General features: G+C 34.9%; 1 protein-coding gene across 2 annotated transcripts in view; it reads left to right on the top strand.

Annotated features, from left to right (window-relative positions):
- The window catches only part of si:ch211-51h4.2 (uncharacterized), a 104861-nt gene that overhangs the window by 21004 nt on the left and 64908 nt on the right, over nt 1–18949 (top strand). For both annotated transcript variants that reach the window (XM_034038731.3, XM_058990191.1), the window contains exons 6-7: nt 6830–6962; nt 13373–13438. In XM_034038731.3, the coding sequence (XP_033894622.1) occupies nt 6830–6962; nt 13373–13438 (199 nt within the window). The remainder of the gene's footprint in view (nt 1–6829; nt 6963–13372; nt 13439–18949) is intronic.

Genomic DNA, 18949 nt, shown 5'->3' with positions numbered 1-18949 from the left:
TGACATGCTGAGGGGTGTACAGTATGCTTCACTCATAGAGTAAACATAGCCACATGATAGAAAAAGATTTAATAAGATTTTAGGAGGTTTGTCCTGCCATCATAATCCTGTGGGATTCCCTATGCACAGTTTTCTCACTTGGGTAGGCAGTGTTTTCCTGTTTTTTGTGACAATCCAACATTTTTTGTTTACAATCTAGATTATACAGCACATGATGCTCTTCAACCACATTTTTTGTACCGTTTCATTCATTTATTTATTTATTTATTTTTTCAAACTGGATATAGAGGTGCTTTTAATAATATTTTTGTCATTCATTTTCCAAAAGATGTTGTATTGGCACAAAGGCTCAATGCATTGAAATGCAATGTTTCTACTGCTGTCTCATTGTCTAGTGTTTTCTTCTGCTTCAGAGATGTTTAAAATGTGTATAGTGCCAGTGTTCTGTCAAAAGGTTGTATCGGGTAGAATTCATACTATTCGGGTTATAACTGCTTGACTGCAACACATGGGAGGGAGACTACTCCCCCCCCCCCCCCCCCCCCTTTTTACTCTGCCAACTAAAATTAATCCAATTATTTGTTATTTCTACAGTAACAGGGTGTGTTCTTCACACAGTTCCATTTAATAAAACTCCATGCAATATATATGTATCATATTTTGAGTCACTTTTCAGTACCCATACACTGCATTCTGACAGCTGGCTTATCTACCATGCCTAATGGCTGGTCACAAGGGTAAATGCAGAGAGCTGAAGAAGTACTGAAACGGGCCATCATGAAAATCAAATCTGATGGGTAGTGACTGATGGCTCCTTTTTACACCTGTTACTTTGACTCTGGATCAAATCAACTATGTCAACCTATAGCAGAGCTGTTATTAAAAAGAGATGACTGTAGCAACCAAGAGCATTGCGTTTGCTCAGCTATCCATGTATAGAACCCTATACATTCATGATAGATGTCTGTTTTGTCTGGCCCTCAAGATGATAATGTTACTTTTTATATGGATTTATTACATTACGTGAATTATGGTGTGTGTGTGTAAGGTGTAATAGTTAATCATCCATCTATATGATTTTACTTTATACCCTATATCAATGTTTATTTGGAACCGCTGCGCTAGAAAGTGGTCCATACCCAGTACTTAATTACTGTTTCTCCTCCAATCATAAAGAACCTTGTGTTCCGTTGGGTTTTTGCTAATATGGTAATGTTGATTCTCACAGCTGGTCTAAAAAACCAAAATAAAAAAAGGTTTTAATAACCCTTTTGAAACTCGAATCTGGAGTTTTGTGGACTGAAAGGGGAAAATATGTATACACAGAATGTACTTGTGTACAAAAACAATGGGCCCTATTCACAAAACATACGGTTTAAGTTTTGTCAATCTATGACTATCAGACCTTTTTTAGGGTCCTCATTCAAAATCTTTATCCTTATTCACGTATTGTGTCCATCTGTCTTTCTGTACAGTCAATATGGTGAATATGATAACTACCTTGAAATAAAACAAATCTTCAAAATGTCATCACAGAGAGCTTTCAGATTGCATTTGGGTATAATATTTGGGATAAACTATTAATTTTAAATTATTTTTTTTCTATACAAAACATGAATGTTACATTGAGAGTGGTCTACTGTATGTGTGGGTGCTCTGGTTTTTGTGTGGCAATAGGATGTAGATTGTTCATTTAGGAATTGGAGCTGATGTAATTAGATCTTTACAAATTGATTATTTACTCTCTGTGACCTTTTTTTTTTTTATTGATTTACCCATAGAGTTTGATCTAGTGGATCAAACCTTGAAATCAAGAATAATTACATTATTTTTAATTGGGTTTAGGAACCAGTGGTTGAGCGAAGTAGAAGTAAAAGCCTTGTTTAAATGAGAGGGCAATAATTAAACCCCACTGATTTTTAGTTAAGACTGATAATTTAAATCATGCATTCCGATGATATGGTATTTCTTGAATGAAGTAAGGGCAGAGGGACATGATGGTTGTTGACGGGTGTGCCTGATGTTGCTCAGACATGATTCTATTGACGTATAAACATAGTTTTAAAATTGTGTCAGGATGTGTTTATGATTATGAATGATTGCTTTATTTATTTATTTATTTTTAATTAGGATTTGAGTGCAGGTTTGTGTATTTGTAACTTTCAGCATTTAAATTACCATTCGGTCGTAAAATGTATTGTCAAAAGTAAAAACAGTTATAAAATAAGTTTTTATACTCATAACCTACAATGTTGCTCATCCTGCTTGCTCAGTACTGTAACTTGTTCATAAAGTTTATTCAAAGCCTCCTGGCTTTGTTTGAGACGGGAGCACAGTGCCTATGTTGTTGTTATGATATGTAATCAGTGTGCATCCAGTTGTTTGAACTTAAAATTCAAACTTTATTTGTTGTACTAAAATTTAAATGGATAGATTGGACGTATAGGACTGTGAAGGAGCAGACTTTAGTCTACATTTGAAAAACATTCAAAGGGCATGTTCTAGAACTTAATTTATTTTCATCAAACAGAAAAAAGGTAAATTACATAAATACTGTATTTACATAATTTACGGAGGATTGATTTGGAACAGATTAAACATAGTTTTGAAAGATAACATTCAAGGTCCTTTACCAGAGATTAGGGACCTCGAATTGACTCATCTGGATAACGTAAATCTCCAATCCATTTTCTATTATTGTTGCTGCCTCCTGTCAGCTGTGCACTATACAGTATATATTTGAACAACACATGGTATCACTGTCTCATTTTTAAAAATGCTATGTCCGTATTTTTTATACCCTCTTGTGGAATTGCAGAACAGCAATGAACAGTTTCTAATTCACTGTTTTTAATTTGCAGGTTTAAATTGGCAGCCTTTGCCAACACGAATTACACTTCTTGCATATATTTTTATAGAGATAATTGAAGCTATTTTTAAGTTTCATAAGTTTATTTAAAATAAGAACCAGAATATTTCTTTTTTTTTTTTTTTTAGAAACAAAAACGGTGTTATGCTAAAATGGTTGCAATGAAAGGTACTTCAACTCAGCTGAATTTCACAAATATTTTTTTAAATCTATTTATCTCCTCATGCCATTCCATGATTTGAAAGCTCCTTTTGTATTGTCAGTGACAACAGTATTTACCAGAAGTAATATAAGAACACGGTGTACTTGTTCAGGAGAAGGGACTGCCTCTTATATGCATACTGTAAATAAGTAGCAGTTGATTGCTCATCACAAGACAAAAGACATTAGCTTGATTTCTTATTGCTAAACCTGAATCATACAACATCTGTTGCTTATCCAAACTGAGGCGTTGTAAACAAAACATATTTTTGATGAAAGTGTGACATTTGGAACCTCATCCCTTAAGTGTTTCTCTATTTTGTTTAAAATGTGATCTCCATAAGTCACAATTACAATTATTTTAATTGTTGAAATATCAAAAAACTTTTTAATGCACTGTACTTCGAAAAGACAGAAAAGCATGGTCAACGGAAAGTTAAACATAAAAAAAAGCGGCAAAGTAACTTTTGTGTGCTTTTTTTTCACATAGTATGACCAAGTTAATGCATTATTGCTAAAGGTAAAATATGTATAAATCAGGCACACGAAGAAAATGAATAATGCATACTGTACTTTTGTGACAAATAGAAAAATTAAATATACTGTATATAGCAATCCCATTTTGAATATGAAGAATTGTATTATTTAGCTCATGGCTGCTACAGTTTAAAAAAAAATATATATATATGAAAAAACAAACAATCAGACGTAGGATATACATTTAAAATTGAAACATTCTTTAACTAGTAAGGAAACCAAAATCTATAAAACAACTATTTGCGAGGTCAAATAAATTAGTCCACCAGTGAAGTTAAGTTTTATTTTAGAGCTATTTTGTGGAACAAAAAAAAAAAAAAAGTGAATGTATCAGCTTTTAATCACATTTTAGTAATTTTTGTCCAAAGGTTTTAACTTCTCTTACAATGATAAAAACTGATTCCTTAAAAATACCAGACGTGGCTAGATGTGAAAGGTACAGTAAGACTAAGCTGCAACCTTTTGTTTATTGCTTTTGTAATTTCACATTATTCAGATTTCTTGATTCACCTCTTTCAGCCCTCTTAGCTCGACATGGCTCAGTAATCGCTCCCCCAGGCAATGCCCCCTGTGTGCTTCTGTACTGGAGATGGGTGTAGAGCAAGGGTCTCCAATAGGGATGAAACAATTGTACATTTCCACGATACATATAGTTGTGAGCCCACTATTTCACTATACAACGAATTATCACGATAGTAGCGGTTATTTTATAACTGCTTTATGTGAATAACAATAAATGTAACTTGTGTTGTCTTTTTTTTCTCTGTGGGATATGGTCTGCAACACAAGGAAGCTACAGAGTGTTTCCTTGTGAGAGAAGGTTCTAGCAGGAATGAAAACACACGTCATGAGACTGATGAAATCACCAACTTTCATTAGCAGTAGTACTGTTATTCTACCCCTAAAGCAGAATGTAAAAAATAAAAACACGTAAAATTTGCCACTCCCATTTTTTTGATAAATTATTAATAGCACACAGGTGGAAAAAATGAACAATGACATGTTCCCTATACAGTTTTACCATTATTAATATTTATAGAAAATTCTGATTCTCTACTAACAAATACAAGTAAACATTATTTTATACAACCTGTGACTATGAAACTATAGAGGATTATGGGACGTTTAAATGGCAGGGGTTTAGTTTAGACCCCATTGAATGATAAAGAATTTGTTTGACGTTCTGTTGTACCTAAATCAATGTCACACCATTACAGTTTGCAATTTTTTTTTTTTTTTTTTTTTTTTTAAGCAACTCAAAGTATAGTCCTATAAACTTGTGTATGATATGGCGTGTAATTACAGGATTTTTTTTTTTTTGGTATTTGGGGGGTGGCGTTATGGATGCATCCATTCATGTAACTGAAATAATTTTGCAATAGGAAGTGTGAATATACTGTAATGAATATACTGTGTAACATATGAAGCAGTTAATTCAGTAATTGCTGTGATCACACTTGAAACAATATACTGCGGTATTGGGATTCACCTACTTGGCAACCATGTTGGGAATATCTTGGAACAGATTGATGTTAACAGATGGATCACGTCCTTCGTGTTATGAGGCAAACTATCTCAGAAGCTCAGTGCTGGATGTTTTTAAAAGTGATATATCAGGAATAAGTAGTCGGCATTCTCATCCAAGTTCTGTTTCAAACATGTCCCTAATTGAACAAATTGAACTGCTGACCAGGTCCTAAAGCACGTAATCATTTGACTGTACATGTACTTAGTGAATCAAGGATTGAGTTGCCTACAGTACTTCTGGGTTACACCATGCATATTTTTTCCTTTCTATTTGTAGATATATTTGAATATTAGTATTGTGTGTTCAATCATTAATTAAGCAACACCTGAAGGAATTATGTAATCGGAGAGTATCTTTCAATTCAACAAATGTTGGTAGACACTTCTCAGAGTGTAAAAATGAGGTAGGATTAGAGACGAAGAACAAACCTGTACCGTACTAAGATATTGTCCTTTAAGAAAGAGAGACGGTTAAATATACTGTGGTTTTTTTTTTTGTTTGTTTGTTTTTTACATTTGTCCAGAAAGTGATAAAAGCAATATTACTACTATAGCTTAATCAGATAAGGAAATTGTTCAGAAACATACAATGCTTTATTTAAATTACTCTGGAAGAAAGGCTGGGTAAAATTGTCTGAGCTGTACAAAAACAATAAGAAAACCAATAGGCAGCACTTTGAAGAGATACTGTAACAAGTATTTAGCAATTTGATTAAAAGTACGAAGTGTTGTGCCTACAACAGCATTGTATTAGTAAAAGCATATTGGCTTGCAGTTCAGTTTATGCTACTTTATCATTGTAAAACCTGTACTTGATATCATAGTGTCTGTGTCTCTTCTACAAGCGTATTTCTTCTAATGAACCTGGTATGGAAGAGTATGTTTCAGTGACAGATGCATCTTAATTATTTGATTGTCTCTTGCTTAGCAGATGGATGCTTCTGAGAAATTAATAAAATTGCTGTTACTGTTAGGTACAAACTTGTTTGTATGGAAATCATTTTTCATTATATATATATATATATATATATATATATTTTTCAGTTTTTGCCTTACTTAAAGTAGGACTAGAACCATTGCTCCGATTTTGGATAAAATGTTAAAAAAAAAAAAAATTGCATATGAAGAATGAACTTCACTCTTATTAATTAATTGGTCATTCAGCATATGCTTTTATCCAAAGTGACTTAGAGAGACTAAGGTGTGAACAATGCATTAACAACTGCTGCTGCAGAGTCACTTGCAATAAGACCTCTGTTTTATGCCTCATTCGAAGGACGGAGCACAAGGAGGTTAAGTGACTTCGGGTCACGCATAGTCAGTGGCTGCACAGTGAGTCAGTGAACCGGTATCCTCCTGGTAACAAGCCCCTTTAACCACTGAACCACCAAGCATCCTCCTATTTTACAGTAAATCTGTGAAACAGATGAAAGGTCATGCTTGCAAATTCATTACAACAAGTGTATCACAGTAAGGTAATGGCTGCAGATACCGGAATTGCATGTGAAATGTATTTTTGTTTATGACTGTAAGTCGCCCTGGATAAGGGTGTCTGCTAAGAAATAAATAATAATAATAAATATATGTCTCAGTCTCTCAAATGAAAAAGACCATGTTAGGTTTAAAAACAAATTAAGTTATATTGTGTATTTCTTATGTTCCTCTTAATAATATAAAATGTGTTTATTCTTTCAGACAGAGGGTTGCTGTCAAAGAACAACAGAGAGAATCCTGAAGAGGAATGTGTTCCAAACTTGCATATTCTGGGAGTTCTGTTTCTCAGCAAGTATATGAGTTATGCTTTCAACCTTCTTCTGGTTTTTCAGTTGTAAGTTCAAAATCTTTTTTTTTTTTTTTTTTTTGTGTGACGTGGTAATTGTTTTGTGACGTGTTGATATCAATTGATAAAAAACTGGAAAGTTTTGTAGGTTTAGATGAAAGCCTTTCCACATCAATGGGGACCAGTGATGCTTTAAAGAAATATCTTAAACTTACACAAATTTGATTTTAAAATTGCTAACTAATCATGGGCGTATATATATAATGGTGATTAGAAAGTAAGTTTACCACATGAATGATATGGTGTATTGATGTGGTAAAGGGCAGCAGTGTGGAGTAGTGGTTAGGTCTCTGGACTCTTGACCGGAGGGTCGTGGGTTCAATCCCAGGTGGGGACACTGCTGCTGTACCCTTGAGCAAGGTACTTTGCCTAGATTGCGCCAGTAAAAACCCAAACTGTATAAATAGGTAATTGTATGTAAAAATAATGTGATAACTTGTAACAATTGTAAGTCGCCGTGGATAAGGGCATCGGCTAAGAAATAAATAATAATAAACTTAATTTCTAATCACCCTGTATATTCATGCGTGCATAACTGCCCCAAACCAACTTGAGACATGTAGTATTGTGTGATTTAATAATGTTTTCTGGCCCATATGTAGGGCTCTTCGTTTTCGGTTTTTATTTTTGGCCACGTGATGTCCCTTTTAAAGTTGTATTGAGCTGGCTCTGTTTCTTAATTAAACTCTGGAAAAGCGTCGATTGATACAAGATCACTTGTTTTTTCTCCCGTAACTTGAATGAGATTTCATTGATAATGTTAAAAAAAAAAAAAAAGCAAGTCCAGTTAAATTGCTTTTCCTGGATTTTAAATCTTAATGACTTGTTGCAAAAATATTACAAACTGTTTTGCAAATAATAGTTTCTTACCTCGTATGATGAACTCCACATACAGTGAACTCCTAGTCTCCATGTTGCTCTGGTCAAGAGCTTTCTCAGAAATCCTTGATATAAACTTTTTTGGCGCCAAAGTAGTATCCCTCCTCTATAAAACCTCCAACATCCTTTAGTAGTGTTTTCCAAATTTCTCCTGTGTATGTAGTATATAGTATTTTTCCCCCTTTTTTCTCATTCTGTAGTTTCTTTCTGTTTCTGTCAGTGTGTTATACACATGCCTTTTGTTTGTTCACAGTGTGGTTCCCCTCTTTCACCTTCTTTTGTTAGAAATGTATGTCTGATGTGTGTTGATATGTCGGAGACACTGACCCAAAAGAGAAGGGCTCTTTCGTCCCCAACTCCATGGTCGGAAAGAACCCGCTCTTCATCCTCCACAACAAATAGACCAAGCAGTTCCAGGGAGAAACAGGACACCTTGTCTCCCCCCCCCCCCCCCCCCGAGAAAAATAACTGCAAAATCCAAACACACCCGTGACAGCAGGGAGAAAGACGTGCTTCCGAAAACAGCGGCAGCCATTACTGAAATTCTTACAGTGTTTACTCAGCCAACTCCTGCATAGGTAACGATGCCAACCGTGACTGCAGGAGTTTGAGAGCTCAAGGCAGGCTCTTCCTCCCCAGCAAGTAGACCGGATGGCGGGTTCTGATACCACAACAGCATGGAGTGCTTGGGAGCAGGATTACTCTGCAGACGCTCACAGCCTGGGAGACAATGACGTATTGGACTCTGGGCCAGATGAGGATGTATCAGTGACTGGAGATGGTACTGCAATTGTGTTTACTAATGCAGATGCTGTTTTAAAAAAAGATTGTCATCATCCCTCAACATTACTACCCAGACAGGTACTGAAGAGGATGATTTCCTAAGCATCATTGATGCAAAGGATAGGAAAGTCTTTGGTTTTCCCTTCCATGAGGCAATCTGGAGGCCCGTTGAGGCTTTATGGGGTAAGCCAGCTTTTGCTACACCACAGATTCCCAGAGTAGACAAGTTCTAAAGGATACCGGCAAATCATAAAAATGATATGTTTAAATTGCCGAAGGTAGACACCATCATGGCAATACCTGCCACAGGTGCATCATACAGATCTGGTGTAGATCGGGGAGACAGAAAGGTTGATACCTTCTTGGAGCCAGATGTGGAGCCAGCTGTCTGCTTCTTTACAGACTCCAAGCCCGGAGAACATTGAACTGGTCATGCAGATTGTAGAAGAGGGCAAAAATCCAGTAAAAATCCAGTTACAGGCGGCATGCGATAGCATGGATACCAATAGGGCTGTGGCGAATGCTATATCTGCAAAACGGTGCCTGCATATGAAAATAGCGGCCTTAACCCCTGACGCACACATACAAAGGTACTGGATCTACCCTTTCAGGGGGACCTACTATTCAGCACTGGCCTCAAGGACTCCCTGGCACAGATGAAGGAGGCAAGACAGGCCATTAGATCCTGCTCAACAGCCAGGAGAGGTGCACCCTTCAATAAGGTTTATTTTAACAGACAAAGGTTTAGACAGCTGTCAAACCAATCATCATTTGGAGGACAATACCGGTTTCAACGGAGCCAAGGTTTCAGGCCATATGGATCCTCCCAAGGCTATAATAAGGGAAAGGTAGGCCATCTACTTCCAGACATTGTCCGCTCATAAACCGGTCCACCCCCTCACATCTGGTAGTAGGGGTGAGAGTGTCACGTTTTCTAACAAATTGGCAGAAAATAACATCAAACACCTGGGTCCTGGGGATAGTACAACATGGATACAAAATATCATTCCAGCGTCAACCATACACAAGGATAAGAGGAGTGGCTGGTACATGGGCAAAATCCGTCCCAATCCAGGACATATGCAATGCTGCTACCTGGGCCTCTTTTGAGATCTTTATAAAACATTATAATTTTAAATGTCTCTTGCTCTCAGCCCCCCTTTGTTGTCTGTGGCTTCTTCCACTAATATCTGACCTACCACCCGTTATCTATTTCCTATGGTAGAGTTCATTCTGTGTGTGGAGTTCATTATACAAGGTAAGAAGACGAAGATTACCTGTAATATGGTTTCTTCGTAGAATGATGAACTCCACACACCTATATCCCACCCTCCTTACCCCGTTTTTAGTGTTTACTGATTTTTTTTTATTTTTTTTTTATTTAATTTGGACAACACTAAAAGATGTGGGAGGAAGTGTAACCTACAGTAATTGTAATCTAGCATTACCAAAAAAGGATTTTATGTATTTGTGACTTGTAAATGTAATTGTAAGTCTTTAATTAAAGTTTGGGTGTACTGCACAGCACATATTTTAAATGCATGACAGTAGCCGATTTTATGTTTATTTTTTTGCAGTATCATTACAATTTCATTTTAATTAAATGTCTATTGGTCTTCTGTAGATGATTCTGTTCGATTTCCTTTATTGCACACTTGCAATTATACTTTATAGATTTGCATTGTAAATAAACTTAAATCTGGAGTAGCAGTTAGCAAGAAGCACACAATGTTAGCAGTCTATCAATAGCTGTGTTAAAAGGAACAAAAGGAAAATCTATTCAATAAGTGAAACATGCTTGGGGCTAATTCAATAGAGCCATCTCATAGTGATCTTTTAATTGTTTGATCATTTGATCTTATGCATCATACAAGTAGCCAATCAAGACCATCCCATTTATCGTGATACATATCGTATTGCAACCTGTATCTCGTGATATGTATTGTGACATTAGTATATTGTCCCACCTATACAAGCTACCATCAATGTATGGATTTGTATTGCAAAAACATATATTTTGTAGAAAATACAACATATTGTGAAGTTTTTATTGAAATTAGAGCTCGTCACTGGGTATGATCTGGGATTGGTACTTTTGCAACAGCAGATTACCCTGGTTCCCTTTAGTGAAATATACACAACAGTAAAACTTTTAAGCTTTTACATGAAATAGGTTACATATTCTTATGCATTCTATATACTGTTGTATGCCCTCTTAAACTGTATACGCTGCATTTCATATTGTTGAACTATTACTTGATGCAATGATGGCATCACAAGCTGGGCATGGAGAATATGCCAAGTACTCCATGGCAAAACAGTGCCTGGCAGTGACAAAGGCAAAGGAAAGAATTTAAATTTAAAATTAAATGAAGCGCCATCATGTCTTTGGTAAGTCAATGGTAACGTAATTAGAAAAAAACAACAAAAAATGTATGGCAAGAACAAATGTCAGCCAATGGTTAAAAAAACATACATAACCAGGTTACATGTCCTGTTAATCAGAATTCCAAAAAATTCAGACTTGCGCTGAAGGTGTCCTTGCAATCTGGCAGACTGCCTTACATTATTGCTGCCAAGCCAAGATACTTCCTTCTATGAATTGGCACTCAATCAACCACCGGTCACTCATTTAAGTTGTTACTTAAAAGCAACACTGGCACAAACCCAAATGATCCATTGCATAAACATGATTATTTATACTAGTAGAAAGCAAGGGGGTTGTTATAAACATAAGCTGCTACATAGTTCTACAGTGATATTCCAGCAAACTTCCCAGCGGATTTATTTTTTTATTTTTTTTTTAAATAAAGAAAAAAAGCATAAATAAATTCAGCTACAGTACAGTAAGAGTTATCTGAAGTATGTCTTTAACAGCGTGGACATTTGTAATCACTACTTTTTCCCCCTTGCGGCCATCCTCACCTAAAGTATAGCGTACCAAAGGGAGTTGGTGATTTTTATTTTCAAAACAGCCATTGAGATGTTTTAATGTACAGTATAATATCCTGTTTTAGGTACAAATGTAATTAAAAAAACAAATCTTGCAAGTTTATTTTAATTCTTAAAGCCTTCTGGTTAAGTACATACCTACGGTATTATTGGTGTCGCTTTGTACATCAATATTTACTGTTTAACTATATACAGTACGTACATTATTATTATTATTAAAATTGACCCCTGCACATGGAAAGGTTTTCAGAAATGATTAATTCACAGATAACAAAGTCTTTTTACCTTTTCCTCTCCAAATTGCCATATGAAAGGAAAGTAGAATCTGGCCAGGCATCCACATGCTGTGACTGACAAAAGCTTAAGCAACTGCTGACATAGTGAGCTGCCTTCCTACCTTCCGAAATGTCACCACAAGGTATCCCTGCTGGGCCTAGCTTGGAGCATCAGCAAAGGAATTTTTAATAAAGAGGAAAAGGTTAATGAAGGCAATGAGATATACTATATTATCTAGGAAAGTATTTTCCATTGTTGTCTGTTGAGGCATAAGGGCATGACCTAGTACGATATTAAGATTAAGTGGGGTTTTAATCTTTTTGCCCTCTAGACTTCCGCTTTTAAAGTTATATTTGTGAGAAATGTCACTACTGTCAAAATAAACTGGGTTTTTTTTTTATGGCAGTATTTCTCCCAGTCATCTATAATGTGCATACAGGAGACATTAAGGCATTAATAAGACATTAATTAACCAGCAAGTTTTAATTATAATTCACACTTTTTATGAAACACAATTATCCTCATGTAGATAAGTTCTTAGTTGCATTCAGTGGACATTCAATTACCCCAAAAATCTTAACTTCTTACACCTCTTAGCTTTTTTTGTAATGGTTTTTATGTACCGTTTTATAATTCTTGCTCATTCACAATGAATGACAAACCATAATAATTTATTTTAATAGCGCAACGACTTTCAATGTATTCTTAGCTGCACTTTGTTCAGTTTGATCTGTTAACAGATGTGTTCAGATGTGATTAATGCACTGACACGATTAGCATACATGCCAGCCAAGAAATCGTACTTTACAGTAAGTGAAATTTAAAAAGGAAAAAAATGTAATTAAAAATTGGCACCAAGATGAAAATCAAACATCCAACAATTCACAAGAGTCTGCAGGGAGGGTCATATTTTAATAAATTAACAAGCACCACTATTTAATTTAAGTGATGTACACCAGTATATTTTTAAGGAAGATAATAATATTGCTTTTCCTTTTTGTAAAAAACAAAACAAAACAAAAAACAGCTGGGAGGGAATGCTAAATTTCTTGGCACATTACTTTTATCCTAGTATACAATCTGTGAAGTGGGAATCAATACAATGTCAGGTATTTTTAGTATACATTAGATGGTTGGGATCCATTCAAATACCATACAGCTCCCTTAAAAAAAAACATCTGTTAATACCGCATTTGTTTCCAAAATAAGATGTGTGTTTCTAGGCAAGATTTCTATACTGTGCATAAATTTAACCGTTGTATTTAATTATTTCTTGGCCGATATCCTTATGTAACCTCATTATATTTGATTCATAAAGACAGAACCATCCTTTCAGTTTCACTAATAAGATTTCTTGGGAAAATTCAAATAACGCAAAGAGAAATGTGTTTTGGAGAACCATTTGTTGTTAATAATAACAATAACGGCAATAGTGGTAATGATGATTTAATAAATAATTAAATAAACTCTCCCTGAAATAATAAATAAGATGTTTTTTTTTCTTTCAGTATCTCTATTGGGATCAGCTATGTCCTGGCAGGCAGTGAATCATATGCAGAGTTGCTTCATATAAGGTGAGTTTTATTATTTTTAATTTGCTAAACGGTACTACAGTAACAATTTGAACCGATTTCAAGCATATGATCGACTGGGTATTGATCATCCATAGGGCTCTGGTGTTTGCAGTTTTAGCTGGCCTATTTATTAACTAACAGTTAACAGAAAATCACATTCATCATGGAGAAACCCTATTCATGACATCAACAGTGCCACTTGCAGTTCTTACTGTGCTGTATTCTCTCTATCAGCACGGTTGACATCACCTGATTTAAAAAAAACAAAAAAAAAAACTACCTGAGCCACCTCTTAGAATTATATTCCAATGCAAAGTCCATTAAATGGTGACATCACAATTGACCACATACCTCAGCCACTTAATGGTATTCTCAACCTTTTCCCTCTTTTCAATGAAATTGACAGTGGACTAAATAGATTGTTAATGATTAGAAAACAAATATAACTGGATTTTTACTAATTTTTATTTGTACTAATAATAAAGCAATATATAATTTTGTTATAGGACGGTGAACATCTGTGTATAGGTTATATCGACACTCCTATCGCTTAAACAGTCCGTTCAGTTCTACTTGTGCCGATATTTCGCCATACAAACGTTTGCCATCCTGTAACCGTATAATATTTAAGAGTGTATATGAAAAATGAATAATCCTTGGCATTATGTGATATGAACTCAACTGTGACCATATCTCATGAAGGTTTTATTGTCATTCCAAACTTGTTGAGACAACACGTGTTGATATAGTCATGAAACCCGCGCATTTACCTTGGACCAAGATCAGAAATAGTATGCCCTTGTTATATCTCGAGGCTTTCCAGCACATATCACATTGTTTACCTGTTTACTTTTTTCCTGCTCTATTGTGTTTCATGAAAAGAAAATGCAGGCCATTACACCATTGTGATTATTTTCCATTACTTTAAGTTACATTTGTTACCCCTTTGTAATCCGAGGTACCAAGTACCTTTTGTAAATTAACGTACAGTACTATAAATATGTAAAAGGTATATGAGATACTGAAACCCCTTCTTACACTGGGAGTATGAAGCGATATCTTTACTGTATGCCTGCTAGGAAATTCTGTAAGAAATTGCTATTGCATGATAACATTTGCACATTAATGAACTGGGTTTGACTTTGTTACTTTGGGACATTGGGAGATTTGCAAGTATAGGACAGGCTTTGCTGTCAGGGATTATCAATTGGCAACAATGACATACCTATAGTGTAAATAGATAATGCTGATTTTAACCTGGGATCTCACTGAATAGTGTATAAATAATGAAGAAGATTTTATTTAATTTGCCTTCATATCTCCCTCCTACAGTCATACAACAAGTAAATGCTGTCTACAACAGATGTGATTTTTCCTTTCATAAAAATTGGTTAAAATTGTACTTTATTACCCTGTTGATAAATCTGCCAGCATGACCACTGTAATTGGAGTGGATACACAGGGGTTGCACAACAAAACGTAACAGACACTTGTAAGCCCTTGTGTATATATGAATGAGAATCAGTCATTGGAAATTCTGGCCTGTGATTGGTTAACATCCTTACACCACCGGGCAATAGTCTCTCTCTGTCATGTGATTGGTTCATATCACTGTCAGTCCTGCCATTTTCTCTTGTTGTGAGGAGTGCAGGGGAGAAAACTGCTGAACACCAATTCTGTGAGTTGACAGACAATGAATTACAAAACATACTACAAAAAAGATGCTCCAAACACTAAAATGGTGATCACTATCAATGTTTTCTGACTTTCGTAAATTCAACTCGACAAATATGATGACAAAAAACCTTTAACTATGCGGTAAGAACTTCAAAAACATTTCCTGTTTATTTATTTATTGATTTATTTATTTATTTATTTATTTATTTATTTATTTATTTATTGATTTAATTACTTATGCTGTATCAGCTATATTTAAACAAAATAAAATATGTAAGTCAATATTTATTTATGTATGCTGTATCATCTGTATTTAAACAAAATATGTAGTCATATTTACTATCCAACCTTGCCTCACTTATTTTCTTGACTGATTCATATATCAAATATGTACTGCAGACTCCACTCATAGTGGAAAATTAAATGCCCCTCGGCTTCCGGCATTATAGCCCCCTGCCGGTACCAACAGTCTTCCTTAGGGTCAATAATTTTCCACTATAGCCCTTCTCTCCAGTCCATATTTACTATCTATATATAGATATAGATACATCAACTTAATTTACATTTTTAGCAAGGTACTGAAATGGGAATTGCTGTATTTCAGAAACCAAATATTAATATGATCATGTATTGTTAATGCTAAAAAAAAAGTCACTATTTGAAGTTTATCTAAAGTGATCTCTGATTCATTATCATATTTCTTTTGGCTGTTATCTGCTTCGTTCATGACTCTGATGTAACCGATTGAGGTTTCTTTTCCAGTTCAAAGGAATTGCAAATGAACACATTTATTAAATAGGAACTCTGTGGGGCATAAAATGCATATATTTAAGTACTATAGAGTTACCAGAAATTACTTTTTTTTGCGGGTAATATAGTATAAACCTACTGACGACATGCTGATGTAGATATTGTGGCAGCAGTGTGGAGTAGTGGTTAGGGCTCTGGACTCTTGACCGGAGGGTTGTGGGTTCAATCCCAGTTAGGGGACACTGCTGCTGTACCCTTGAGCAAGGTACTTTACCTAGATTGCTCCAGTAAAAACCCAACTGTATAAATGGGTAATTGTATGTAAAAATAATGTGATATCTTGTAACAATTGTAAGTCGCCCTGGATAAGGGCGTCTGCTAAGAAATAAATAATAATAATAATAATATTGTAGCAGTTCAAATATATGGTTGGCAAACATTATTTTAATATATGTAACGCATGAATTCAAAAGAAGTGCACATCCTTTGAGCATGACACAGTACTCCTCAGTAGTGAACTGCATCGCCCACCAACGTCTGCATTATCAGGACTGACTATAGCTTATAGTGTTGAATGACTATAATGGATGGTGGTATAGATAGGAAGCCCATTTGATATATTTCATCCAGTGAATCCCCTTTTGCAGCCAAAGCACATAGATCATTACTCGTCTCTTTGATTGTAATTAGACAAAAGTTATATTTGATAGCTGTATGATGATCATTTTCAGTTTGAAGTACATTTCTAAAACAGTACACGAGTGTCAAGTGATCATAAATTATTCTCTAGATTATTTTGCAAAGAATTTTTGTTTATTTTATAATGCTGCTTTTTAAATTGATGAAAAGTTGTACTGCAGCTGTTTAGAAGTGCCTTTTTCTTCTGCATGGTGACAAAGGCAGCTACGATTAAATATTATCTTTTGAATTATACAAGGTCTCCTTCAGTACGGTATGTTACTATTCAATACTCAATATTAAAAAATAAAAAAGCATAATATAGTAAAATAAATAACTAAGAGGTAAAAAAAAAAAAAAAAAAAAAAAAACCTGTCTGCCTTCAGGATGACATGGACTAAGCTATGTACTGGTCATTAGAAAATGATTCAGTATCGTCAGACAATCAGCTTACAGCTATGGCAGACATTAATACACGTTAGATACCCGCTGAAATGTCACTGCATCACCTGCGAGTCAAATTTAAAATCAATCCGTGCAAGTACTGGTTTTTTCGTTTTGACTTGCTGCATTTGTTGGACAGTAAATACTAAACAAAGACACAATTGGCCCAAACTAATTTTATTATCCACCAAAACCAGCCAATCAATACTTTGCATCAACGAAAGCAACCAGTCCTGTACCTACAACTGCCGAGTCAGCCAATCACAGGCTGTCGGCTCGACTAGAGCAGAGACACAGCATCTTTCAACAACAACAGAGAGAGACACGGACGTTTCAGTAATATTGCTCCATTCAGATATATGGCACTGTTCAGATAAACTATAAACAGCAAAATTATTCGTTTTAATAAAGTTTTATTTAGTGATCCTTTATGAAAATGTTTGGGACTATTTTTATAAAACTGTTCTCAGCTGAAGGGTACCCGATGAATCATTACAAGTTCAAAGTAAATGTAGGTGCCCTCTCGATGAAGGCTCTACCATGTGTTAAGTTGACCTTGAGTTTTGTTAGTGCCTTTGGCTTGGGATGCATAACTTCAGTCGTGGTCAACTAACACACTGTAGATCCTTCGACGGGCACTATCGCGTAATTAACGTTAGGTCATTAATGTTACAATAGTTATAATAAACTGGAAGTGAGATAATTGTAAGCAAAGATTCAGAAAGTCTTGAGTCACAATTAGTAAGTGTTAGAATTGGTGTTATTCAATGTAGCAAGTAGGGAGATACTAATTAAGTGCTCCACCAAAACCATCATACCATAAATAGATTAGTAATTGTGTTACTGTATAGATTTTATGTTTTATTTTTTTGTCTAGGATAATATATGCAGAAGGGAAATTATTGTACTTCGTGTTCATTGTTATGTATAGCACTGCTTGCCTTTTGGAAGACTACTAATTAGACCGAAGTGTAGCATTCTAAAAGCAGGTTTAACAGTTTATAAAAAAAAAAAAAAAAAAATACAGAATAATAGGGTTGAAGAACATCGAGGGTCGATCTGGGCATGAATTAATTAATATGCAATGTTCCAAAAGCATTTAAAATTTTATCGTAAAAATATGAGATGCAGACACACAAACTTTATGCATTCTTGAAGCCCATTGACCATATGGGGAATGACATTTTAAAATATGATCTGGACTGAGTGAACATCATCCATGATTACTCCACATTTAATTAATATCTTCCATTAATTGAGTGGGACCTGCTGCCTGCCTTGGTCACAAAAACGCAGCTCAAGGTGGTGTGAAAAAAATGTAATGTAGCTATAAATACATAACTTTTATTCAGAGATGTGTGTGGATATCTGGAATGTAATATTTACTAACATTATTTTGGTAATAAATATTTATGAGCTGAAGATTTGTTTACTTTGGGTAAAAAAATGTGCAGTGTTTTTGTACACCTCCACTGCACTACCGTAGCCAATTTAGTTTTTTTATTATATGCCAGGGATAATTTATATTGAAGCAAATGAAACTCAAAACTGCCTGTTTTATTCAATATCTCATTCAGATGAATTGTAAAATGCACTGATGCAAATAGTACTAAATTGAATATTTAACTTAGTTTTGTTTATCATTTTTCAAATTGTACCGTGTCAATCGTCACTCTGACTGTTCTACCGCATGGGTATAACAAGTTGGCATGCAGTTCATTTGAGAATACTTTTAATTAATGTAGTCGTTTGGTAGATATGGAAGAAAAAGCTGCAGTGTTTTGTTTTTTTTTTAAATTAAAGAAATACTAAAAACACATTGATATTTTATTCTGTTATACATATCATCCAATATGTGTTTATTTTTGTATATAGCATATTTTCAGTTTATTACATATTTGCAATGTTTTTATTTTATTATTTAGCAGACACCTTATCCAAGGTGACTTACAGAGACTAGGG

The sequence above is a fragment of the Acipenser ruthenus genome, chromosome 17, assembly GCF_902713425.1.
Source record: "Acipenser ruthenus chromosome 17, fAciRut3.2 maternal haplotype, whole genome shotgun sequence".
NCBI lineage: Eukaryota > Metazoa > Chordata > Actinopteri > Acipenseriformes > Acipenseridae > Acipenser > Acipenser ruthenus.
The sequence above is the reverse complement of the archived record's forward strand: the minus strand, read 5'-3'. Positions and strand labels throughout refer to the sequence as shown.